Genomic DNA, 26,871 nt, shown 5'->3' on the forward strand with positions numbered 1-26,871 from the left:
GGGGGCGTGGCTAACCGCAGAGACAGCCCATCAGCCTCGCAGACACTTCCTTTTCGTTTCCTCTTTCATCTCCATACGCACCAGCTCCAGGCTATATCGGGGTGAAGCAACATCCGGGAAAAGCTCTGATTCCCCCATTGCCTGTACAGGAAGCGCCGCGCAGAGCACGTGGTGTGTACGGAAGCTGCAGCGCTGTAGTTGTGTGCGTGTATCAGTCACTATAGCTGCAGGTAAAATAGGTAACACTGCTGGCTGTGGGTCGCGTCACTGAGCATCCTCATCCAGCTATCGCAGAAGCAAGCAACCTGAGGGACCCAGCAGTTGTGGAACTACAAGTTCAAGCATACCTTACCAACAGAGTCTTGCAAGGTGTGTTGGGACTTTTAGTTGAGAACAAATGTTATGCAATTCGGTACTTGTGTAGTATCATGGCTCCCAATATGTGCATCGTATATGAAAAAATCGCATGCCATGCGATGAGATGCCATTTTGGTACTCTTTACCTAGCACGGCGCCCACGATTTTGATCGTGGGCATCGCAGGTAAAAAAATCACGGGCATTGAATGCACTAAAAATCGGGTGCGACGCGACCGACGCGATGCCCGCGATTTCCCATAGGGAACAATGTTAAATGTCTCAATTGACCCGATTTTGCTGTTCAATGCCTCAATTGACCCGATTTTTCCATAGGAAACAATGTTAAATGGCCCACAGAGGCCAAATAGCCACCCTGAAGTGTGAAATGGCCCCCACAATTGTTAACGCCACCCCACGATCAACGTGAACCCGAAGCGTGGCGAGCGCAGCGTTACGCGTCCTACAACCTTTTCATACCCCCACTATCCACGTCGTCGTGGAGTTGAGAATAGAATAGTGTGGCGAGCGCAGCGAGGCGAGCGGACGCGGACACCTTCACAGGTAAACGCGTCCCTTCGCGGGCTTCACAGGTATCCGCGTCCCCTCGCGGGGCACGCTGCGCTCGCCACGCTTCCGGCTCGGTGGCTCGCTGCGCTCGCCACACTATTCTATTCTCAACTCCACGCCGACGTGGATAGTGGGGGTATGAAAAGGTCGTAGGACGCGTACCGCCACCCCTCGCGGGCTCGCTGCGCTCGCCACGCTTCGGGATCACGTTGATCGTGGGGTGGCGTTAACAATTGTGGGGGCCATTTCACACTTCAGGGTGCCTATTTGGCCTCTGTGGGCCATTTAACATTGTTTCCTATGGAAAAATCGGGTCAATTGAGGCATTGAACAGGAAAATCGGGTCAATTGAGACATTTAACATTGTTCCCTATGGAAAATCGCGGGCGTCGGTCGTGTCGCACCCGATTTTTTTTTAGTGCATTCAATGCCCGCGATGGGCGCTGTGCTAAGTAAAGAGTACTGCCATTTTTCACATAAATCATTGACATGTGTTAAAATCATGTTAAATGCACCCCAAAGGGCATCTGTTACTGTACCACCCCTACTATCAACGCCAACCCGAAGCGTGGCGAGCAGCGGTGGTACGCGTCCTACGACCTTTTCATACCCCCACTATCCACGTCGGCGTGGAGTTGAGAATAGAAAGTGTAGCGAGCAGACGCGGATAGGTATCCGCGTCCCCTCGCGGGCTTCACAGGTATCCGCCTCCGCTCGCCATGCTTCGGGCTCGGTGGCTCGCTGCGCTCGCCACACTTTCTATTTTCAACTCCACGCCGACGTGGATAGTGGGGGTATGAAAAGGTCGTAGGACGCGTACCGCCGCCGCTCGCCACGCTTCGGGTTCGCGTTGATAGTGGGGGTGGTACAGTGTGAAAAATGACATTTGGGGTGCATTTAACATGTTTGCTACTAATTTAAATGCATTTGTGATCAAAATCGCATGGCATGCGATGGCATGCAGTTTTTGTTACAATTTCATAATAAACACGGAAAAATCGCATCACATGCCACTACATATGGTGGAGCCGTGATGGTACACAAGTACCTGCAAGTCTAATGCGGGGGATAGTTAAACATCGTTACCAGTAACCAAACATGGCACCTGCATTTTGATTTCTTTTGCAGATGTGAGGTTTGATCCCTGTGGCTAGTCTACCAGTACCTTACCTGCAATCTGTACCAATTACAGCGGGACAGTCCTGATAATTCTCCACTGTCCCACATGCAGGGGGTGCGGTCATTGGTCACCAGCATGCCACCATCAGGTCGACAGGTTCATTGGGTCAACATTGTTTGTTTTTTTTAGCCAAAATGTGCTGACAGACGGTATTTCATGCCCTACCATCCACTAGGGTGTGGTGGGAGAATAAAATAGTGTACCGGAAGCATGGCGAGGGGACGCGGTGCTACGTTTTAGTGTTTATGTTGACTGTGTTGACATCGACCTAATGACCCTGTCGACCTAAAATCTTGTTGACCTTTCTGCATGACGACCTTAACGCATGTTGACCTAATGGTTTCTGCTTAATGCTTGTTGACCATAATGCTGGTGACCTACTGATCCATACCCCACACAGGTCACGGTGTCCTGTATGGGGTAGTTGAAACCGGCGATCATCACTGTTATGCAATGTCCGGTACTTCTTCATCTTTGCGGCCACTGCTACTATCGCCACTACTTAACCGATACATAAAGATTTTCGGGGAACCGTTAAAAATCGCACCAACACCCTGGGTCCACCCCACAATCTATTACCTTTAGTAAAGTCAGCACTACATAAGTTCCGTAGCTTAAGCGGTGGCCACAAAGATGAGGAAGTACCATCCCTCCTGTGGCTCCGCCGCCTTTCGGGACAGTGGTGCCTCCAGCTCTGTAGCGCCCAATTCCAAGAAACTTAAAGTTGGATGGCATGCAGTACACACAAACATGGGTAGGTGAATGAATAGTCAGTATGAGGGAGAAGCAATGCAAGTGCTATTATCTGTGCTGATACTGCTTCACCCCACACAGTTCACGTTTTCCATGTCACCCGACAGGTGCACTCATTACTGACTGACACATTTTAAAATATCTTCAAATGGTGCTAATGAATTTACTTGATTTCATGATCAAACCTGCACTGTGTGGGTTCTTGAGGACTTTCTATGAGAACCTGTGCGCTAGGGTGATATACATGCAATTTGTCACTTTTTATGTGATTGTGGTGATTTAACCCCTTGAGTGGTGGCTTTTGCTGGGGCAGCAAAACCCACCACAGGGATTTGGAAGCCCCCCTCCCTCACCTCTGCTTCGGCGTTAGTACGCCGGAGCTGCCGCTGCTGCCTTAGCCGGCCGCCTGTCACATTCAGCAGTGACGTCGGCGGCAGGCTGGGGGATGATCGCCAGTGGTGCACACCTGGACACCACTGGCGGGCACCTATTGTATATTAGTGGTATGCCCAGAGATGTTCCGGGACAGCCCGCTGCGGCAGCGCAGCTGAGCCCGGAAAATCTCCGGGCATACCACTCAAGGGGTTAATGGCATAAAAAGCATCCAAATTACATGTATTTGACATGCGATTTGTGGTTGTGTGCACATTGCATTGGAGATTGTGCCGCACGTAGGATACAGATGAAGCAAGCCTTAGCCAGTGCGACATAGCCATAGTGGATGCACTTGCGCATCCCATGCTGAGAATGGGGCGCGCGAGGGCGGTGTAGACTGGTGGAGGACGGCGGCTGGCAATCAGATCACCTGGAGCCGATCTAATCAGAGTGGCTACATCTGTATATCGCAGGCAGGCTTGGCTGAGATCAAATATGATGCATCCTATGCAAAAAGGACCGCATAGGGTGTATCGGGGTTCACGTGGGATTGTGTGCAACTTGGGCCTTTACAGTACAAGGCAATTTACATAGTAAAGACTTTTGCATCAGGGGACAGGGCACTGTAGTAATTTTTTTGGGTTGCAGAGACCTGGGGTTAAGTGCCTTTGCATGGAGTAAAAAAAATAATATATATTTATATAGATAGACAAGGGTGCTGCAAACATAAATAATGACATTAGGCTGGATGCATAGCGATGTTTCGTTTTATTACAATAGTTTTCAAGAGATATATATATATATATCTATATCTCTCTCTCTCTCTTCATCCAAAGGGCTCCGGTGAATGTCTGGAAACCTCCACAGAGGTCCCAATATGAATGAATGGTAGAAGGCAGCACCCAGAGGCAAATGAATACACACAAAAATGCAGCTGCATTTTTGTGTATTCATTTGCCTCTGGGTGCTACCCCATTCTAGCAGACACAGGTGGACGGCGCAATGGGAGCCGCTCTGAGTGCGGCCCCGTATGTAGTTTATCAACAGCTGGAGCGCTTCTTGCCAACCCCATGAGGGAGGAGGTATGTGCAAGGTGACAGGGGCACAATCAGGGCTTCTACACGATAGCATGCAGATAACAAGGGGCAGTGTATGAACAGTCAGTAGCGCTGACTGTATGATATCTGCAGCTATCAATAACGACAGCTGGAGGTGTCACTGCTCATACACCACAGCTGGGACAGTGCTGTTCCTGGCTGTGGTAGCTGCCAGCTTCGGGCTTCATGTGAGCTATTGCAGATCTTGTGCATACCCAAGTGAGTTATCCAGAGGAGAGACAGCGCATTAGCCCTAGGCTGATGCACTGTGGGTGATTGGCAGTGATTGCTGGAGGTGGCAGTTTTTACTCCCCTACTTCGGTATCTGAGATGTTAATGCTTCCTTGCACTGCATCTTCTTACTGTGCCTCAGTCAGTAAACATAACACCTGCAATTGTGCTTTCAAAACAGGAGGTTTCAGCGGCTTTCAGCTCAAAGCCGCCCAGTGTGTATGGTCCGGCGATGAGCGCTGCTGCGCGCTCCCGCAACATCACCGGGAAAGCCGTTCATCTGCTGGTAATACCAGCAGATGAGCGGCTTTCAGGACGGCATTGCATAGCGCTGCGCTATGCAACGTCGTCCTCCGTCGGCGCCGGCAGGGGGAAAGCTGCACAGTGTGTATGCTTTCCCTGCAGCGATGATTCTCATCATCGCTGTCCATACACGTTGGGGATAGTCGCCCAGTGTGTATGGACCTTTACTCCACAGTCTGTTGGACTAATCTATAGGATTTCTCTTTGCCTGTAGTTGAGACCTTTCCCTTTTCATTTTTTGGCAACATATAATAATAGCTAAATGTTTAAAATGCAAAATTACTGTTTATTTGCTCAGTCTAAAAACAAACACATTTATCTAAAAAAATAATAATAATTTGTAATAGGCTGTGGTGCCATAAAAACAATATGTGTACAGGTATATATATTGTGTCTTCTGTGATTCATACACTACAGATGTGCTAAACCCTGTAAACTGACTTTTAATGACTCGAGCATTAGAAAAACAATAAATGGGGGGGGGGCTGCCATGTGACATGCTGAAGTGGCATTTTGGGTAAATCGTCTAGCACAGGGCTGGGCAACACCGGCCCTCCAGATGTTGATGAACTACACATCCCAGCATGCCTTGCATCAGTTTCAGCATGGCCACATAGCAAAACTAATGCAAAGCATCCTGGGATGTGTAGTTCATTAACATCTGGAGGGCCAGTGTTGCCCAGCCCTGGTCTAGCAGGCCTGGCCAACCTGTGCTCTTCAGCTGTTGTGAAACTACAAGTCCCAGCTTGCCCTGCCACAGTTTTGCTATAAGGGAATATGACAACTGTGGCAAAGCATGATAAGGTTTGTAGTTTCACAACAGCTGGTGAGTCACAGGTTGGCCAGGCCTGCTAGACGATTTACTGGATCTGTTGCTTCAGTTCATGAGATTGGGTGACATTTTCTGCTGTGTACCCAGCTTAAGATTTAATAGCCCTGAATAGTAAAATATGACTTCAATTTTCTTCATTCTTCTTCATTTTTATTCTATTATCAAAATATATCTATGGATGTGTTTTAAAATGTATATAAAGTGCCACACAATGTAATGAGCAAAATGTAGTTTATGGATTCTAGATGTTTGAAGTGTCTTATATTTTTCCTTTTTTCTCTCTTTATTGTAGGCCAGAGTGTGGAACTGTTACTGTATTTTCGTCCATCTTAAAAAATGGCTGAAGGGTGTACAGCTTTCCCATCTGTTGTTGATCGTTATTTTACACGATGGTACAAAGCAGGTAAAAGGACGGGATAGATTTTTTTTTTTTTTTTTACTGTTTCTGAGTACTTTATTATGGGCATAATGCTCTAGCACTTTTAGATCAAGTATTTTAACATATTCACTGTTAATCTGGGTACACATTAGACAATTTTTGTTAACAATAATCATGATAACGATGTCATTAAAGATATTATAGTGTAACAACAGTGGATCCCAAACTCTGGTAGATGTATGAAGCAGTGATAAAGTGCCTGGGACTTTATCACTGGCCAATGAGCTCCTGAATGTTAAGCAACAGGCTGGGTTTGAAAAGGGACAGTTAGGAGCTGATTGGCCGGTGAGAAAATACCAGGTACTTTATTAGTTCTCCCTTATCACTGCTTCATACATCTACCCCCAGTCCTCAAGGACCCTTGACAGTTCACGTTTTTTTTGTCTCCTGTGGATTTTTGAAATGTGACAGTTAATGATAAACAGTGCTCCAGCAACCTGGACCTGGGCTGAAAAATGTGAGCTGTTTTGGGTACTTGAGGACCTAAGTTAGGAACCACTGATATAAAACAATGAAAATGTGTTTGATTCCATTATAACATAATGGGTGGTATCCAGTGCCTTCGGCGAGGATGGCTTGTTTTAGTTGTGGATCACTAAGAACAAGCCATCATAGCCGTTTAACCCCCTTGCTGGCTGCTCGCCATATTCTATGTTCCGGGAAAATCCTTGCTGTCAGAACGATGAGGATTCCCTGGAACGATGAGGTTCGCTGCAAATGCAGCGAGCCTCGCCGTTTCCACCTCGCTGAAAAGAACCAGTGCGGTGGAAATGGCGAGTTAAGGGGGGGCAGTTGAATACTGTCCCGCAAGTTATAACGGCGAGCTATTGGCACTGCTCGCCGTCATAGCTCACCATTTGGCATTGAATATACCCCAATATCTCAATATCATGGTTAATATAATTCATTCTCAAGGATTTTGGCACACACATCATTATTATTATTAGTGAACTACCCAGAAATAAATTGGAAAGATAGGTCAAGTAGCAACAATGGGGATATTCTTACTAACATAACTATAAGGGAGACATTGGGGAACAGTGATCACAATTTGATCACATTTCATTTAAATTTTAACAAAGATAATTATATTGGAGCAACTAGGTCCTTACATTTCAGAAAAGCAAACTTTGATAAGTTTGAGGAGTCCTTAAAGTATATAAACTGGAAGGAATTATTTAGAGGTATGGATACTACTAAAAGGTGGCAAACTTAAAAAAAAAAATACTGCTGGAGGGCACTGATGAATTTATTCCTAGGGTAAATAAAACTACAAATGTTAAAAGAAAACCTATGTGGCTTAACAGCAAAGTCAAATTTGAAATAGCTAAAAGTCAGTAGGGGGCTGGACTTAGGGAAATCTGTTGCTGTAATACTACTTGATTTTGCTAAACCTTTTGACATGGTGCCTCATAAAAGGTTATTAATGAAACTAGGTAATTAAGGATTTGGAGTTCAAATTTGTAATTGGATTAAAAACTGGTTGCACAATCGGGGACAGAGAGTGGCGGTAAATGGCATACATTCCAGCTGGGGTAAGATCCAAAGTGGAGTCCTGCAAGGTTCATTATTGTGACCCACCGTGTTTAATATATTCTTTAATGATATTGGAAGTGACATAGTGAATACAATTGCAATATTTGCAGATGACACGAAATTGAGTAAGGAAATTAACTCAGGAGAGGATGTGGAAACACTACAAAGTGACTTATATAAACTGGAAAGGTGGAAAATGCAGTTTAATGTTTATAAACGTAAAATAATTCATTACGGGAACAAAAATTGACAAGCTACTTATAGGCTAAATGGAGTTATTATAGGGAATTCTGCTGTATTGGCTTGGGGGACATCATAGATGAATAACTGGGTAATAGTGCGCACTGCTCAAGTGCAGCAGCAAAAGCAAACCAGACACTCATGTATTAAAAGGGGAATGGATTCAAGGGATGCCAATGTGATAGTGATTTGTGAGACTACACTTGGAACATTGGGGGTTATTCTAGTCCATTCTTTCTGACAAAATCCTTCTTAGATGGACAAAACCATGTGCACTGCGGGTGGGGCAGATGTAACTTGTGCAGAGAGAATTAGATTTGGGTGGGGTTTTTCTTCAAAGTGAGATCTATATTGAAGTGTAAAATCATGCAGCCAGTATTTTCCCTGCACAGAAACAAAATAAATCACCCAAATCTAATTCTCTCTGCACATGTTACATCTGCCCCCCTGCAGTGCACATGGTTTTGTCCATCTAAGAAGGATTTTGTCAGAAAGAATGAACTAGAATAAACCCCCTTGTGTTCAGTTCTGAGCACCACACCTTAAAAAGGACATAAATGAATTGGAACAGGTACAGAGAAGAGCGACTAAGCTAGTAAAAGGTCTCGAATCACTAGAATACAAAGATAGGTTAACCAGACTGATTGTTTTCACTTGAGAAATGGAGATTGAAAGGTGATCTGATCTTTATGTTCAAATACAGGATTGGGAATCATATGGAACTGGGACAGGATTTGTTCACTAACAGGCCTATACATATGACACGTGGGCATGTACTGAGGCTCGAGGAAAAGAAATTCCAAACTGCATTAATAAGAGCATTAGAGCAGTACAATTCTGGATCTCATTGCCGGTGGGGGTGGTTACAGCAACTACTGTTAATGATTTAAAATCAAAACTGGATGCATTTTTGGCCACTAAGGGAATCCTATAGATATGACTTACTCAAGTTAATAATTAATTGGAAAAACAGAGAAAGCGACTTGCACAGACTGAGAATTATCAATTTCATATATAGGACCAACATCCAGTTATATTTAGACTACAATGTTTGCCATACCTGTGTTGGTGGTGCTCCCTAGAGTTATGAATAATCACAGAGTAAGGAAAAGAGAAGATAACTCTTTGTTGGGGCACTGTTTTTTTAATAATTGATTTAAAATGTGTTTTTATTGATATGCATTAAAATACAGCGCAATAACCCAGCAAAATATTTGTTTAAATATAAAGGGAAAAGGGAGATGAAATAGGGACAAAGAAGATGAAAAAGTTGAGAAAAGGGTAAGTTATAAGTGTGCAATTCTACCAATATGCACTCGCATATCTATATTAAGGTGCTAATACTTTCAAACAAATTGTGAAAATTCTAAAAAAAAACTTTTTCTCATCTTTTTCATCTTCTTTGTCCCTATTTCATCTTTTATTCCATTTTCCTCCCCTTTTCCCCTTTTATTCAAACAAATATTTTGCTGGGTTATTGCACTGTATTTTAATGCATATTAATAAAAACACATTTTAAATCAATTATTAAAAAAGCAGTGCCCCAACAAAGAGTTATCTTCTCTTTTCCTTACTCAAGTCAGTAGTTAGAAGTTAGATAGTTTTGAACTCGATGGACTAACATGTTTTTACAGCCTTAATTACTATGTTGCATTCCCATGTGGCAATGGGCCATGGGAATGCGGGGTGCCGGGGGTGGACGGCTGACAGAAGCCCGCAAATATGTCAGTCTCCATTGACTTATATTTGCAAGCCCTGGAGAAATAATGGTCAGCGACCATCGAATGATATCTCCAGCAGCGGGCCATGTGAGGGGATGCGTTTTCATAAAACATGGCATGGTTGCAACAGGATATGGTGGCGGGGGGGGGGGCGGGCACTCTGGGATGCGGTCAGCTGCGAGCTTCGCAGCTTACCAAGTCAACTAGAATCGGGCCCTGAGTGTGGGACTGTGACCGGTCTATTTGTTTTCCATAGTTGGCTGCAGGGGTAAGGATTGTGCTCTGATTGGCATTGTCACTTTCTAATAGAGCCAATCAAAGCTAGTAATGTGCTGATTTGACTAGCAGTAGCCTAGAGACACGAGTGACTGATCCACATCAGACAATGTGACAATTCTGTGGTTGGCAGATAATAATATTGTTCATATACATGCACACACTTAAGCTGTTGCTGGGAGCGCCACACAGCACGCAAATTTCAGCACCCTTACCCACTGGTGGGCCCCTTTTGCGTGGCATACATGCTGCAGCATAAGTAGAGGAATACAAGTATCCGTCTGTATGATCTCTACATATGCAGAAATAGAACCCCAGAAAGGTTGTCTGCTGTCAACCAATACAACAAGCTTATGGGGGGGAGTAGATATGTGATAGGAATATTTATCACTGCTCGCATTCAATTCGAGAATCCCCAAATTTTACCCTAGGATGGCGTTTCATTTTCTTAATGATTCCATAGTAAATGCATGATTACTTTTCGAATATAGCAAGAACACAAACATGAGTTTACTAGAATTCCGATTTGGAATCACAGCAACATTAATTCAAATGGGCCAAAACCGCCCCAAAAAAGGAAGACCCAAAAAGGTAAAACAAAACAAATCTAATTACTCAGACTTTGATATCTTACCACAAAATTCAGTCTTATATAAAAGTTCATCATGCCTATTACCTACAAACCTAAACACAATAGTGTATGTACTACCATCTGCAGTCTTTGTGCCTGTCAGGGCTTGCATCATTTGCGTCTCTCTCCCACTGACAGAAGATGGAAGGCAATCTCCATTTTTAGTATTATATGCCTTTTATCAATTTCACACATGCACACTTAAAATCAATATAAAAAATTGAATGTGCGTCATTATACATATGTGAACATAAATGGCAGTAATAACGCCAATAGTTGTGTGTAGTAGTAGTAGTAGTAGTAGTACTACAATTATTTCCACCTGTGGCTGCAAATTTAAGCCAATGCTAGTTTCTAAAGGGGTGTACACATGGAGAGATTTTAACAGATTAGATTAGCCAAAATGGTATTTATGTATTATCTGGGCTCCCATGTTAAATGCACCCAATTTTTTCATACCCCTACTATCCAACTACGCATGGAGTTGATTTTATATAGTGTGGCGAGCCACCGTGCCCGAAGCGTGGTGGACGCGGTCTCATAAGAAAAATGGGAGCCCAGATATTACATAAGTACCGCCAAAATCTCCCTATTTTTTTCCTGCTTCATCTATGCTAGACGATATTGACTGACTGTGCAGGCAAGGCAATTTTGACTAGATCATAGACTATATTACTTAGACAAAATCGCTAAGTCAAAATCTCCAGTGCATCTAGTCAAATTTGCTTAGGCAAAATTGTCCATTAGCCAATATCTCACAGTATTTACAGCCCTTAAAGGTGTGTACACATGGGGAGATTTTGAATAATGGACAATTTTGACTAAGCAATTTTCGGAGAGATTTTGGCTAGATGCACTGGAGATTTTGACTAAGCGACTTTGTCTAAGCCAGTGGTTCCCAAACTTTTTTTAATCACTGCACCCTAGAGCTTCAAAATGTTTTCAAGGCACCCCTAGGCCAAATGTTTCTTATTGAGAAATTTAGAAAAAAATAAAATTAAATAAAGTACATTGTGTCACTGGGTCACAGATGAAGGGTGCTACAATGAACACTACTGAGTGGAGTATTTATGGAAGCTCTTCTGAAATAAAATTGCGAGATCTAAAGTACCAGTCAATCAGCTGCTATCTCATTCAAACATAGGGCAAGATGTATCAAATGGAAAATGCGGTAAAACCCCGGTTTTACCGCATTTTCCAATGTATCAAAAATGATACCGCACTGAAGGGTATCGCCACCTTTGGGTGGCGATACCCTATAGAAGCCTATGGGCTTCTTTTTGCCGACGCAAACCCGCCGCCTCGCCGACCCCCCCTCTGGCTTACCTTCCTGAAGGGTCCTCCTGGACCCTGGAAGGTAAGCCCTGCCTCCCCCTAGTGAAGCAGCTGGACATCCTTCCGGCTGCAGGGGGGAGGAGGAAGCGCCGGGGACAGCATGCATAGCTGTCCCCGGCGTGAGAGGAGAGCGTGGCGGCAGGGAGGTGATGGAGACACCGTACAGGTATCGCGGGGGGCCTCCGTCACCCCACCGCGATGCCAGCCGCATATGTTAGTACATATGCGGCAGCATGGCGGCAAAGGGCGGCGATGTATTTTAATAATCCCGCCCATAGCCTTTAAAATGTAAGTAAGAAGCTGATAGGCTGGTAGGTTATCTCTCCCAAAGCTCTGAAAATGGATAAAATAAGGTGTTTGTGAAAGTTGACGACCACAAATCCATCAGTGCAATAATGTTGTGCTGCCTCAGAGCTGTATTTCTATAAATAATCACACTTAATTTTGCCCTTCCCCAATTAACACCTTCAGTGGTGAATTTTGCTGGGGCAGGACAAACCTACCAGGGCAGATTGTCCTGCCCCAGCAAAACCCACCACAGATCATAGGAAGCCGCCGTCCCCCCTCACCTTCGCTCCAGCGCTAGTACGCCGGAGCTTCCCTACCACCGCTGCTCCAGCCGCCTGTCGGTGATCACACAGGTGGCAGGCTCGGGGATGTTCCGCGGCGGCTCGAGAGGACTCTGGTGCCTGAACTCTTCCGAGCCACCCCGAGCCTGCCGCCTGTCAATTACTAGAACTAATGGGGGCAGGGGAGCCGGAGCTGAGAGGTGAGGGGGATTGAGGGGAGGGGACAGCAGAGCGGCCACTGGGGGGGTGCCCGGACAGGTGATGCGCCAGTGGTGCACACCTGGACACCACTTGCGGACACCTTCATTTAAGTGGTATGCCCGGGAATTTTCCGGAACAGCCCGCCGCGGCAGCGCAGCTGAGCACGAAAATTTTCCGGGCATACCACTCAGGTGGTTAATAATGTGCCTTGTCTAAATATTTTTCTCATTTTTATTTTGGATACATGTGACAAAGTAGTGATTTATATAGGATTCTAAATTGTTTAATTATTTACAATGTGATGTTAATTGCCATTAAACACTTGGATATGCTGCAATGTGTGCACTGTCTCATTTAGTAAAATGAGCAGTCTCCTATTGCATAAGGTATTCTTATCTATCTCACAGATGGCTTTGCAAATGTGCGATTACTCTACAATGCTAGGGTGACTGTAAAAGTAGGCACTACTGAGAAACGCTTTGCTTTTATTTTCTGATTACTATACCTTAGGCTGGTTTGTGTTTTTATATTAATCTATGACTTGTCTTTCAGATGTAAAGGGAAAGCATTATGAAGACTTCTGTATATTACAGCACTCCAACCGGTAAAGGCCATTGTAAAATTGTGTTCAGTTCTTAGTTCCATTGGTTGCATATTTTCCACTAATGTCATGAATGTTGTCAGCTATTAACCAAAGGCATATTGTATAAAACAAGGATCTGGCTGAACAAGTAGCACAGCAGTTTGGTGAACAGCGGTGTCCAGCTTGCTACTCTCATGGGTATCCTATGTATATACACCAGCTTGCTACTCTCATGGATCCCCTATGTATATACGCCAGCGTGCTACTCTCATGGATCCCCTATGTATATATGCCAGCTTGCTACTCTCATGGATATATATATATAACAAATGGGGGAACCCCTTTCTGCGCTCTATAGAGTGAAAGCCGCACCTCTGAGAGGTCCTCTGTTAGACAAGACCCAGAAATAGAAATGGGAAGAAGGGGGTTTCAGAGGGCGCTTTTCAATATCCAACAGATACAGATCGGAATTAACCGTTTAATATAAAAATAGGAGTAAAAACCCATTATAGGGTATCACAAATACATATGGTGTACAAATACAAATAAATGCTGTTCAATACAGAAAAAGATAGCGCATATGCTGTACAGATTCAAATAAGTGCTGCTCAATTCAGGAGAAGATATCCCAACGTGTTTCGTCAGTTCCTGACTTCATCAGGGGCAGATAATGTAGCCAGCAGAAACTATATGTGTCCTATACAGATAGAGTCTGGAGGCAGGTAATTCATGAAGCGCTCCGGTTGGTTTCCAATATTCGGAAAAGATCAGGAGTGACTTTTAAATTGCACGAATTTCACAGCAGATAATTCTGATGTACAATCTCATCAAAATATGGGGATCGTGAAGAAGTGACCAGCAGCAGGGTTTCACCAATGTATATATATTTACATTTTTTTAAATGACTTTGAATGAATAATGGAGTTCTGGCCAACCTGTTGCTCTCTAGCCTCTAGACCAGTGATTTTCAACCTTTTTACCTTGCGGCACACTAAATAAATAAGATTTTAAAATTGCCAAGGCACACCATGAGATCCCCACAGGAAAAAACCCAAACCTATTGGCCCCCATATAAAAAACAATCACACTGGTGTCCACAGGTAACAAAAATAAAATACATTGGCTCTTTACATGAAAAGAAGAGACCAGTAAATAACAGTTGAACTGGTGGTGGCTGTAAACTTGTTTGGGCATCTCTAGATCTGGGGGCACGCTTGAGAACAGCTCAAGGCACACTAGTGTACCACGGCACAGTGGTTGAAAAACACTGCTCTAGACACTACAGGTCCCAGCATGCCCTGCCATGGCGGTATACAGTCTTTATGTCCACACTATTAAGGCCGATTAAGGAAAAGTTTCACAGTCAAAGGGTCGACACAATCATCTTGTGGATATTGAGAAGGTCGACATGAGTTTTTCACGTTTATTTTTTTAGCCAACATGTGCTGACAGGCGGTATTTCGTGTCCTGCCATCCACTAGGGCATGGAGGGAGAATAGGATAGTGTGCCTAAAGCATGGTGAGCGAATCGGTGCATCGATATGGTGTTCGTGTCGGCCATGTTGACATTTGGGACAAAAACGTGAAAAACCCATGTCAACCTTCCCAATGTCGACCTAATGATTGTGTTGACCTTTGACCATGTCAACCTTAGGGATGTCTACCTTTTTCTGTGTCGACAAAAGGCCTGTCAACCTTCAGTGGTCGACCCATACCCACCACAACTTTGCTATTAGGGAATGCTAAAACTGTCAGGGCAGTTGAAGAGCCACAGGATGGACACGCCTGAATTAGTGGATCGCAACCCCCAAATGCAGATGTGCCCTCATACACCGTGGGTTCAGTCAGATGCTTTCAGCATGTCCCATCCCAACCAACTTAGCCACGTGAAGCGTCTGTCTTGGTCAAATTATGCATGTAATTCACATCATTAGAACAACTAGAAGCTACAGAACGGCTTTGCTAGATTACATTGATACACAATATGTGTGTGTGAATGACAGAAAAGAGTTTCAAACCAATATCATGCGCTAAAAAAGCAGCTTCAGGACAATTCAGCAAATTATTGAAGAACCACTTCAATCGCAAAACATACAATACCACAAAAGTTTCTGGAATATCCCAAAGCACTTTATCCAAGATGATTTTTTATTTCCCTCATCAAACGTTTAAAGTCTACAACACCAGTAGACAAAACATTCTGGTACGAGTTGAAAACGTCCATATCATGGTCTATGATAGAGAAATGTGTTAATGGTATCACACTATTTCTTTCTTGCTCTGTTTTTTGGGTATTACATCCAAATGAGATAAGAGAGGGAAAAAATCTTGGATAAAGCGCTTTGGGATATTCCAGAAACTTTTGTGGTAGTGTGTGTGAATGAGTCTGGATCTTTTTACGATGTACTGATAGCTGCAAGTTCCAATGTGCATCTGTGACTCTGTAGAATATCCCTAGTACACTTTGAGTGGTGTTTGCTGCATCAGTGATATGAGTAAGACGTATGCTACACCTGTTGGTGCAGATGAGTTGTGCCAGGTATCTCATCCCATCTGCGGTGTTAATGGGCAGATATATTAAGCCTTAAAAGGAGATAAGCGTGAGGGTGATAAAGATTGATAAATGTCCAGCCAATCAGCACCTAACTTTCATGGACAGTATTTGAAAATCACTTGTTGAGTGTTACTTTCCTTTTTGTATTTTTCCCTGTAATATCTCTTTAGAATCTGTGTCATTACATTGGCAGAATGTCACCCTGTTCTTAAAAGTTGGAAGGAAATTTCTAGTATTAATTACCAGATCAGCAGCAATTGCAGCAGGCTGCAGAACAAAGTGTCAGGAAAGTCTAAACGGGTGAGTATATGCAAATTCTTCTTTGCTTTTCCCCTTCAGTACAGCTAGTAGATGTGTAGATATTGTGTTAATAATTTAATTTTTTTTTTTTGAACAGAATGGCATTTAAAATGTATATTACCTTTTTTTTCTCCTTATTTTATAAAATATTGAACATTTTAGAAATTAATTAGGCCCAACTTCTACCCCTTTCACATCGCACCTAATTATCGGGTTCATGCCTGTTTCTTAACTGGTGCAATTTGAAAGGGCTTACCAGGTCCCTCAAACCGGTAGCAACATGGCAATACGAAGCTGTAAAATAGTAAGGGTTCTTACCGGTTCGTTGGCGTGTTGCATTGCGGTGTCAACTGGTAATCTGGTCGAGAAACCCGTTTCTCGTTCCCACCAATGGAGGAGGCAGTGCTTGGAGCAGCGCCAGCTGTAAATGCTGCCTCCTCCTCTGCCCCCGCATTGCCGGTTTGCTAAGGAGGGCTGAACAGACCAAAATGCAGGGTCGTACCGGGACTGAACAGTTTAAAAGTCCTGGTGCAATCCTCCATTTGCAGTCTGAAAGCGATATTGGATATGAAACCAGTCCACACTGGCAGGACATGCAATTCCATTTGGCAACAGTGGCTTGTTGTAGAACATTCAGAACAATTAGATATGATTCTATATTTGTTTGTTTCTTCCGTGTAAAATACTAAACCCAAAATGTGTTTGAGTACACTAAAGATCATATATAGAGTAAGTTATCTCTCCAAGATACTGTACCAGGCATAACTTTCTATTATAGGGAATTTTGGGTACTTGTGTACTATCACGGCGCCCATCGCATCGCAGACCATATCGCATGCGATGCGACGCGATATCGGCCGATGTTGTACAATGGCATACAATTTTAAAATTGTATATGGCATACAATGCCATACAATTCGATGGGATGCGATTATACATTTTATAAGCACCCTAATGGGTGCTTACAATGCTTAAATGCACCCCCACGCCACCCCCCAAGTATAAACGTGAACCCGAAGCGTGGAGAGCGCAGCAAGCCCACGAGGGGCGGCGGTACGCATCCTACGACCTTTTCATACCCCCACTATCCACGTCAGCGTGGAGTTGATTTTATAAAGTGTGGCGAGCCCAAAGCGTGGCAAGCGCAGCGAGTCCAGCGATGGGACGCGGATACCTTCACAGGTATCCGCGTCCCCTCGCCACGCTTTGGGCTCGGTGGCACGCTGCGCTCGCCACACTTTATAAAATCAACTCCACGCCGACGTGGATAGTGGGGGTATGAAAAGGTCGTGGGACACGTACCGCCGCCCCTCGCAGGCTCGCTGCGCTCGCCACGCTTCGGGTTCACGTTTATACTTGGGGGGGGGGGGGGTGGTGTGGGGGTGCATTGTAAGCACCCATTAGGGAGCTTATACAATTTAATACCATATATGCGTTAAAATCGCATGCCATCGGGTGTATGGCATGCGATGCGATTTAAAAATCGGGCGACTAATTATCGGGGCGCCGTGCTAGTATACAAGTACCGAATTTTGTTGTCCATGGCAGTTTAGCCATTTTCTCTTATAATAATCTTTTTTAGTTACCATTAATTCATGTTAAGTTTGAAGGAAAACAAATCCACTTGTAATTTGTATGCTTGCATAAATAGATGGACTGTACTGTATACATAGCTGCAGATTTATGGACCTAAAAGTTATGAAAAGGTTTTTTTCTTCAAATTGTTTATTACTGCCAATCTTTTATATTTTTTACTTCAGGGAGCTCAATTCTTAACAGAGTTTGCGCCTTTATGTAGAATTACTTGCACAAATGGTGAAGAGTATACTATTTACAGGTAATCGTCATCATTATTTTTTTTTTTCTTGATATAAAGCATATATTATAGTTTGCGCTACACATTTATATGAAAAGAAATAAACATGGATGAAAAGCCCCATTAAGTATTTATATATTAAATTCACATACATTGTCAGACCATTTATTTTAATACTGGTCGAATAAGTTTTCTCCTGACATTTTGTAGCAGCGGGCTTTTCTTTGTATTTATGTATGATTTTTTTTTTCTTTTTTGTGTCCCCAATATCTTTAGTTGTATAAGAGGCCGGCTACTAGAAGTAAATGAAAATATTCTTCAAAATCCTCAACTTTTGAAAGAAAAGGTAATTTAAATAATCACATAACTATTTGCGGTAATTATTTGCCACATTTCTGTTTTCATAGCAACGCTTTAATAAGCTAAAGTGATTGCTGTGTTTCTGTATCACCGTTCTGACCATGCTGTTGTAGCATGCAGTGTTTCTGTATTACCACTCTGACAGCGCAACTATAGCAGTTGTAGCCAACTCCAGTCCTCGAGAGCTACCAACAGTTCACATTTTCCAGACAACCTACTGTAGCTGCTGCACAGGTGCACTCATTACTCACTGACACATTTTAAAAGATCCACAGATGGAGCTAAATACTTCACTTGTGATTCTGTGAAGAGACCTGGAAAACATTAACTGTTTGTAGCTCTCGAGGCCTGGAGTTGGCTACCCATGAACTATAGCATAAGCTGTAGTGTTTGCTGTGTTTCTGTACCACCGCTCTGACTGTGCAACTATAGCACAAGCCAAAGGTTCCCAAACATTTTTAAATCATGGTACCCTGGAGTATCAGAATTTTTGTACAGTACCCCTAGAATAAAAGTTTCTTATTGAGAAATTTAGAGAAAAAAATATAAATTTAAATACATTTTGTTCTATGTCATCCTTGGGTTTAATTATGTGTGGTTTCACTTCTGTTCATCCACACAGTTCATGATTGGCAGCTACCAGCACTAGTTTTGGCTATTACAATGAACATTAGTCATTTGCATTGGTCCTGGACCACCAATCTGAGGCACCCTAGGGTGCCACGGCACACAGTTTGGGAACTACTGCCATAAACTATAATGTTTGCAGCGTTTCTGTACCACTGCTCTGACTGCAACTATAGCATAGGCCAGGCATTCCCAACCATGGTCCTCAAGGCACACCAACAGTGCAGGTTTTAGTGATATCCAGGCTTCAGCACAGATGGTTTAATCAGAATCCCTCAGATACTAATTAAGTCACCTGTGCTCAAGCCTGGATATCTACAAAACCTGCACTGGTGGTGTGCCATGAGGACCATGGTTGGGAATGCCTGGCATAGGCTGTAGTGTTTGCTGTGTTTCGGTATCAATGCTCACACCATGCAACTGTAGCATACGCTGCAGTAACGTGCTGTGTGCTGGATCACTGCTTTTGCTGTGCAACTTTGGGCTGATTCAAAGTAAACAGAAAAAGGGATTCGGATGTGTAGTGGTTGTTACCCTTCTAAGAACTTAATATGATGTTACAAAGTCGCACCCTGGTATACATCATTGCATCCAATTTATATTGTAAGGGAGAAAAATAGATAAATGGAGAGAGAGGTGTGTGTGTGTGTGTGTATGTGTGTATGTGTGTATGTATGTATGTATATATAACATCGGCACTCACCTTTCCTAGTTTTGGGGTGCCCTATGATGACTTGTGACCACATTGTTTAAACAGACATTGTAGGGGCTCTGCACACACTAAATTAACTGATAATAAATAGTGGAGTTTCGGTTCATGAATTGATCAATGCATTTAAGCCTGCAGCCCCCTTCACGGGACCCCACTTTCTGCAGGTCCTAACACTATTGCTCAAACTGGCTACAATACACATAGCTATCACATCAATGCTTGATTCCAGGCATGCTATCTGGTCTAAGGCTCACAGCAGACTGTACTTTTATAGGTGAGCAGTTACCAACACACCTGTCACTAATCATCTAGGGAAATGGTTAACATAAGCTATGCACTATATATATATGTTACTATAGTGCTGATGTTTAGTGTATAAATTGTTTATTAGATAAAAAAATTTAAATTAGTCTTATTGTGGTCACATTCTCTCATGCACCCTGTTTTAACCTATAGTGCATAGCTTATGTTAACCATTTCCCTAGATGATTAGTGACAGGTGTGTTGGTAACTGCTCACCTTTAAAAGTACAGTCTGCTGTGAGCCTTAGACCAGATAGCATGCCTGGAATCAAGCATTGATGTGTTAGCTATGTGTATTGTAACCAGTTTGAGCAATAGTGTTAGGACCTGCAGAAAAGTGGGGTCCCGTGAAGGGGGCTGCAGGCTTAAATGCATTGACCAATTCATGAACTAAAGCTCCACTATTTTTATCAGTTTATTTAGTGTGTGCCGAGCCCCTACAATGTCTATAGATAGATAGAATCGGTCGGCACTCGTGCTTGATTATCGATGGACCGTGGTGCCTTCCAAGGGGTCAATAGTTAGCTTTAGAACAGAAGAGGCGGCACTCACGGATTTAACAGCAAAGCAACTTTAAGAAGGGGCGCATTGCCTCGACACCTCGGGCTATCTGATGTGACACCTTTAACTGATGTTAAATCCGTGAGTGCCGTCTCTTCTGTTCTAAAGCTAGATATATATATATATATATATATATATATATATATATATATATATATATATATATATATCTATCTATATCAGTAATTGCCGGCACTCTGGGACGACTTCATCGACATAATCACAGCTGACACGCTTTAATGCAGCAACGTTTCAATGATTTATTTCATTGTCATCAGGCTTCATACAACAAATACAGTGAAGGTACATACCTTAAATAGCAGACATCAACCACTGTGAACAGCGCGACTTCCGGACGCGGGACCACGCACCCAGCCGGGACGCACCACACTGACGTCATCTCCAACCACCTGTAGTCAGGGAGACGGAGACGCTGTCACCATGACACCAAAATGTGATACAATGAAAAAACAACTATTTACACTGATCAAAAACAGAGAGAAACACCGTATTTGACATACGGAAGAATCCAGGCTGATAACTAACATCAGTCAGTTAAATACGCTTATGGACACTACATATATGCTAAGGTCCAATAGACCGATGCACAGATCACATTATTAGCACATTGCATGAACAAAAACAAAGAATTCATTGATCGTCTACCCAAAACAACCAATGAACATAATTTCATAATAATTAATGGCGCTACTAGGAGACCGTTAAAAACAACCCAACGCTAATTGGTCATTTAATCCATGGGGTGTAATGGTATTCAGCCTTACTATCCACTCACATTCTCTTTTTAGCAATAAATTGCCCCTATCCCCACCTCTCTTGGGGGGGGGGGGGGGATGTAGTCGATCATCCGATATCTGATGGACGTCAGACTATGTTTAAATTCAAAAAAATGACGGGCGACCGGTTGGTCGCTCCCGCCATCTTCCAAAGCTGATTTTATGGCTGATCTGTGGGCTGCCATACGCTCTCGGAACGTCCGCTCCGTTTTGCCCACGTATGACAGCCTGATATACCAAAAAACGCATTTTGCATGTCAAATGGAACCTAATTACATACTCCTTTCCAGAATGGGGATGAGGAAATGTTTTCCCTCTCAATAAAAAACCACATGTGGTGCATCCACATCCATAACATCCATTATTTGGCTGCAAGAAGTGTTTAGGTTTAACAGTGTTGACATCAGACAGGTCGGTCTTCACAAGATAGTCACGCAGATTCTTACTCCTCTTGTAACATGGGAGCAATCTTGTGGTACCCAACCCCAGTGTCTCATCAGTTGCCACTAATGGCCAGTGTTTTTTCACTATTTTGTTGATTTTCTTACTTTCAGGATTAAACACAGTTGGCCAAGGTAACAATTTCTCCTGGCTCTGATCAACAACTTTTTTGATAAGTGTGGACTCTCTAGTTAATTTTAACACCTACTCTTTTGCTGCATCTAAGAGGGCTGGCGGATAACCTCTCTCAATAAATTTTGCAGACATTATATTAATCTGATCGATCGCTTTTGCAGTTTGATTGTTAATTCAAAAAATCCTTAAAAATTGTGAATAAGGTAACCCTGCCCTTAAAGGTGCAGGATGAAAACTGCTAAAGAGTAACAAATTATTGCGATCTGTACTTTTGGTGTATAATGTAGTATCCACTGATTTTATTTTTTTATTTTTTATTATTTTTACATCAAGAAATGAGATGTCAATTTTACTTATACTATAAGTAAATTTTATAGGGCATTGACCTGCATTATGTTTTTCAATTAATGTCACGAATGCCTCCTGGGTACCTGTCCAAAACATTCAATAAAGCGGGTGTAGAAAAAAATATTTGCTGCACTCTCAGGATCGTCAAAAAACACCATCTGCTCAATAAAAAACATATAAATATTCGCGTACGATGGGGCCACTGGGGACCCCATCGCACACCCACTTGTCTGTAGGTAGTACCCATTGGCATGTGTGAAATATTTCCTACTCAATACCATTTCTACCAACTGTAGGATCAAAGGTATATTGGGACCTGTAAAAGTAGAGTTGTTAGACAAAAATTTTTTAACAGCCTGTACACCCTCACCATGCGGTATTGAGGTGTACAGGCTGCTAACGTCGATGGTTATCAACCAAACATCGTCTGGAATTGTGGGCAACAACAATAATTTGTTCAATAAACTGGTGGTATCAAGCAGAAATCTGGAATGTTCCTGAACACACGGTTGGAATAATGCGTCCAAATATGTTGAGACCAATTGAAACAAAGATCCTCTGGCCGCTATGATAGGGCGGCCAGGGGGATTTATAGGGTCCTTGTGGATTTTTGGAATCAGGTATATGAGTGGCGTTTTGGGGTGCAAAGGTATTTAAAGCATCCCTTAATTTTTTTGAAATAAGATGTTGTGCCACTGCTGTATCAAGACACTCCTGTAGATCTTTTTTAAATACGGTGGTAGGATCACCCGTCAGTTTGCAGTAGGTCTTGACATCACTGAGTTGTGTAGACATTTCATTAAGATAGTCCTGTAGATTAAGGATGACAAGGGCTCCCCCTTTATCGGCTGCTCTGAAAATTAACTCTTTATTACTTTCCAGCCGATGTAACGCTGCCCATTCCTCTTTGGTCAGGTTGCTCCTGTTGATCCCTTCCCTCCGTGCGGTGTCTGGTGTAGACTCCTGCTCCAATCTTCTGAGGAAAGTTTTAATAGAGGGATTAACAGACGGGGGATCAAATTTTGACCTTGGTAATAATTTGCGAACTTGATGGGGGATGTCATCAGGTTCACTGTTCACAGAAGGGTAACGCTCGAAATGCTCTTTAAGCCGTAGTTTCCTTTGTAGATCATGTACCTCTATCTGCCACTGTAAGGGTTCAAAGCGACTGGTCGAAACAAACGAGAGTCCTTTTGACAGGACACTCACCTCGCTTTTGGACAGAGAGTAGCTGGATAAATTAAAAATTACGGTCTGCTTTTTGGAGGTCTCCCTCTTCTGGATCCTGGTCCTCTGACCACCTCGACGGGTGCGGGAGCAAGGGCTGGTGTGAGTTTTGACCGGGTTATAGCCCCTAAAGGGCCCTTTCCACGTTGTGAATCCGTATTGCCATCATAGTCACTGTTAGTAGTAGATCCCCCTTCATTGGAGGTGCCCCCGTCAATGCCTTGTCTGCGACCTCTGCGGTAGAACGGTTTTCTTCTGTACCCCGGATTTCTGGGTTCTCTTATATTGCTGACCCATTGGTACACGGTATGGTTCTCGTAGTCCGCTTCTACTTTAGAAAATTTGTCTTTTTTGAAACTAATTAAGTCTCTTTTATATATCTGCATCTGTGTGTTCAGTTTAGTATACCATTCCCCCTCAGGATCGGCCACCAGGTTAGGTTTATGTACTGCCTCGAAGGTCGCCAATTTCAATTTAAGGGACTCCAATTCTTTGTTTGATTGTTCGATTATAAGCAAGATTAAGTCAAGGGGTCAATAGTTAGCTTTAGAACAGAAGAGGCGGATTTAACAGCAAAGCAACTTTAAGAAGGGGCGCATTGCCTCGACACCTCGGGCTATCTGATGTGACACCTTTAACTGATGTTAAATCCGTGAGTGCCGTCTCTTCTGTTCTAAAGCTAGATATATATATATATATCTCAAATTAGTGTATGAAGCCTTTCAGTGTGCTTATTCCTCTGTTATACCACAGAATTAGCCAACATGTTTCTCATCCATCACAAATCCACATTATGTACTATACTGCCCAGTGAGGATATTTACTATCTATAGACTGTGCAGTCCTTCTCTAAGAGCTTCAATCCTCCTCCTTGTGGTATTTGACTTTCATGTATGACATGTATTCTCTCCCAATAGAACTCCAATCTTAGCAAATTTACCCCATAGATTGAGTGTCCAATATCTGAAATGCTTGGGACCAGAAAGGTTCTGGATAATTCCAGATTCTGTAATGTAAGTTATTGGGGATTTTATTCTAAATATGAAGTGCATTTGTTTCATACAAGGTCACTATCGCTGATGCATTCTGATTTGTGAATATGGGAGACTAAACGTAAAATATATTAGTGTTTCATCCTAAGCATTCAGGATTTGTATGAGGGAGTTAGATACTTTGTAATAATATAATTGCTGCATCAGTAACTGTTTTTGTTTTGTTCCTCTTTCATGCCAGCCATCCACTGAAGGTTACATTGCAGTTGTGCTACCAAAATTTGAAGAAAGCAAAACGGTTACGGAAGGTCTGCTATCCCAGACTCAATATGAAGAAACTTTGTTGAAACGGGCATCTCCATTATGTGACAAATCAATGCATTAGTAGCAGGCTCTGTAGCCTAAACTACAAAATGAAAAATGGACAATTTCACTGATCAATGTTTTTTTAAATATCTTTTCTGGTGTGGATTTCGATAAAGGGGGGGGTATGCAATCTGGGATCACGGCTGTCGATCCCTGCCGACAGCCGTGATCCTGGCCCGTTTTGCGGTCAGATTGCCAGCATAACGAGAGACTGGGTTCAATGTCCTGCCTGCCGATGGCCGCAAAGGGGGCGTGGCTGCAAAAACGGCCGTGGATTGTCGATCTGCGGCCTGGATAACGACAATCCTCGGCCGTTATCGGCAGAACGGGCCTGACCGCTTCTAAAGTCAGGCCCGTTCTGCCGTGATACCGCATCAATGCTGTTGTTAATAACAGCATTGAATAGAGAGCCGCCACTATTTACTACGTCGGAAATAGGGGCGTCGCATTGCATGCCCCCCAAAGAATGTTTTGTTTTGGTCCTAAAGGCTACATTTCTTGTAGTTAACATGTTTTTTTTTTTTTAAAGTTATACATTTTGCTGGTGTATAGGTTTTTGGGTACTTATGTAATATCTGGGCTCCCGTTTTTCTTATGAGAACGCGTTCCCTCGCGGGGCTCGCTGCGCTCGCCACGCTTCGGGCGCGGTGGCTCGCTGCGCTCGCCACACTATATAAAATCAACTCCATGCGTAGTTGGATAGTAGGAGTATGAAAAAATGGGGTGCTTTTAACATGGGAGCCCAGATACTACATAAGTACCGGTTTTTGTGTTTTATTTTTTTAGTTGATTTATTTTGGTTTTTAAACTTTCATAATAAGCAAATGCGGAATTTTTGAAGTATTTCACATGATTATGAATCATTTATTTACAGTAGGTCTAGCCAGAAAATAAAGTAGATCTGTTATTCCTCATTCCTCCAGCTTATAAGTCTACATTGTGTATACTTCACAAAATGCCTCGGAGTTGTATAAATCATACAAACAATTTTGTTTGTGTGGTGAATTAACTCAAATCAGGAATTTAAAATATTTCTACTTTGGTATAAAAAAATAAAACTGGTAGGAGATTTAGGTTGGGTGTAAAATTGAAGCCCCTCTATCATTTGGGCTTTGTGTAAAACATTGCTTAGTAGTTGGCTGAATGGTAAATCTTGCCACATGCCATATGCAGTTCCAATGGTACAGACTAGTGGTTGTCAACCTCAGTCCTCAAGGACTTCCAACAGTGCACGGTTTCCAGGTCACCCAGCAGGTGCACTCATTCACTGACACATTTTAAAAGATCATAGGTGGAGCTAATTATTTCACCTGTGATTCTGTGTGGCGAACTGGAACACTTGCACTGTTGAGGACCGAGGTTGAGAACCACTGGTATACACCATAGGTTCTCAAACTCGGTCCTCAGGACCCCACACAGTGCATGTTTTGCAGGGCATCTCACAGAATCACAAGTGAAATAATTAGCTCCACCTGTGGCTCTTCTAAAATGTGTCAATGAAGGCACCTGCCGGGTGACCAGGAACATGTGAACTCTGTGGGGTCCTGAGGAATGTGTTTGAGAACCCCTGGTATAGATATAACAGAATGACCATTCCACAGACTTATATTTTTGTACCACAAAAATCAGTGGAATCACAAGCAAGTTTAAGAATACTGTTAAATATCCTGATATTCCTTCAACCATCAGGCCTGTTACTCACAGACTGATGAAGTTGATAAAGAAAAGGACCCCTGTTTCCTTTAGCAGACAATGGAACCTTACAGAATACATACTGACATGGTTCGTAATGTTAATTTGTGTAAATTGCAGACAGTTGTTGGCTTAAACACTGAAAGGCTGGAATCTCCTAGAAAAAGAAACAAATGTTATTTCTGTCACAAGCGGAGATAATTTGAACAGCTCTTCTCCTTGCAAGATAAACCTCCATGACTCCTTATTAGATGAACCGAGGCACAATCCTGAGGAAGGGAGACATTTTGTAGATTCCATGAAAACAAGTTTGAAAGCTACCCTCCTTCATACTGGAAATCAGTCTGCCAAAATGTCTGAGTGGTGATAAGCAGAAGGTTCAACTCAAGTGAACGAGCAGACATCCTTGACAAA

At 42.9% G+C, this 26,871-nt stretch overlaps 1 protein-coding gene across 3 annotated transcripts; it reads left to right on the top strand.

Moving 5' to 3' along the window:
* On the top strand, positions 1 to 25,681 carry ABITRAM (actin binding transcription modulator). 3 transcript variants are annotated; one of them, XM_083188424.1, is made up of 7 exons: positions 1 to 230; positions 5,989 to 6,099; positions 13,197 to 13,248; positions 15,952 to 16,081; positions 17,842 to 17,918; positions 18,174 to 18,243; positions 24,641 to 25,681. In XM_083188424.1, exons 2-7 carry the CDS (start codon positions 6,033 to 6,035, stop codon positions 24,782 to 24,784), a joined length of 540 nt encoding a protein of 179 aa, XP_083044550.1. In that variant the 5' UTR covers positions 1 to 230; positions 5,989 to 6,032; the 3' UTR covers positions 24,785 to 25,681. The 3 variants fall into 3 exon arrangements, with proteins under 3 accessions (XP_083044550.1, XP_083044551.1, XP_083044549.1); XM_083188425.1 differs by having other exon boundaries at positions 1 to 171; XM_083188423.1 differs by having other exon boundaries at positions 2 to 369.
* Positions 25,682 to 26,871: the final 1,190 nt, after the last annotated feature.

Source organism: Crinia signifera, chromosome 5 (assembly GCF_055691185.1).
Source record: "Crinia signifera chromosome 5, ASM5569118v1, whole genome shotgun sequence".
NCBI classification, from domain to species: Eukaryota; Metazoa; Chordata; class Amphibia; order Anura; family Myobatrachidae; genus Crinia; species Crinia signifera.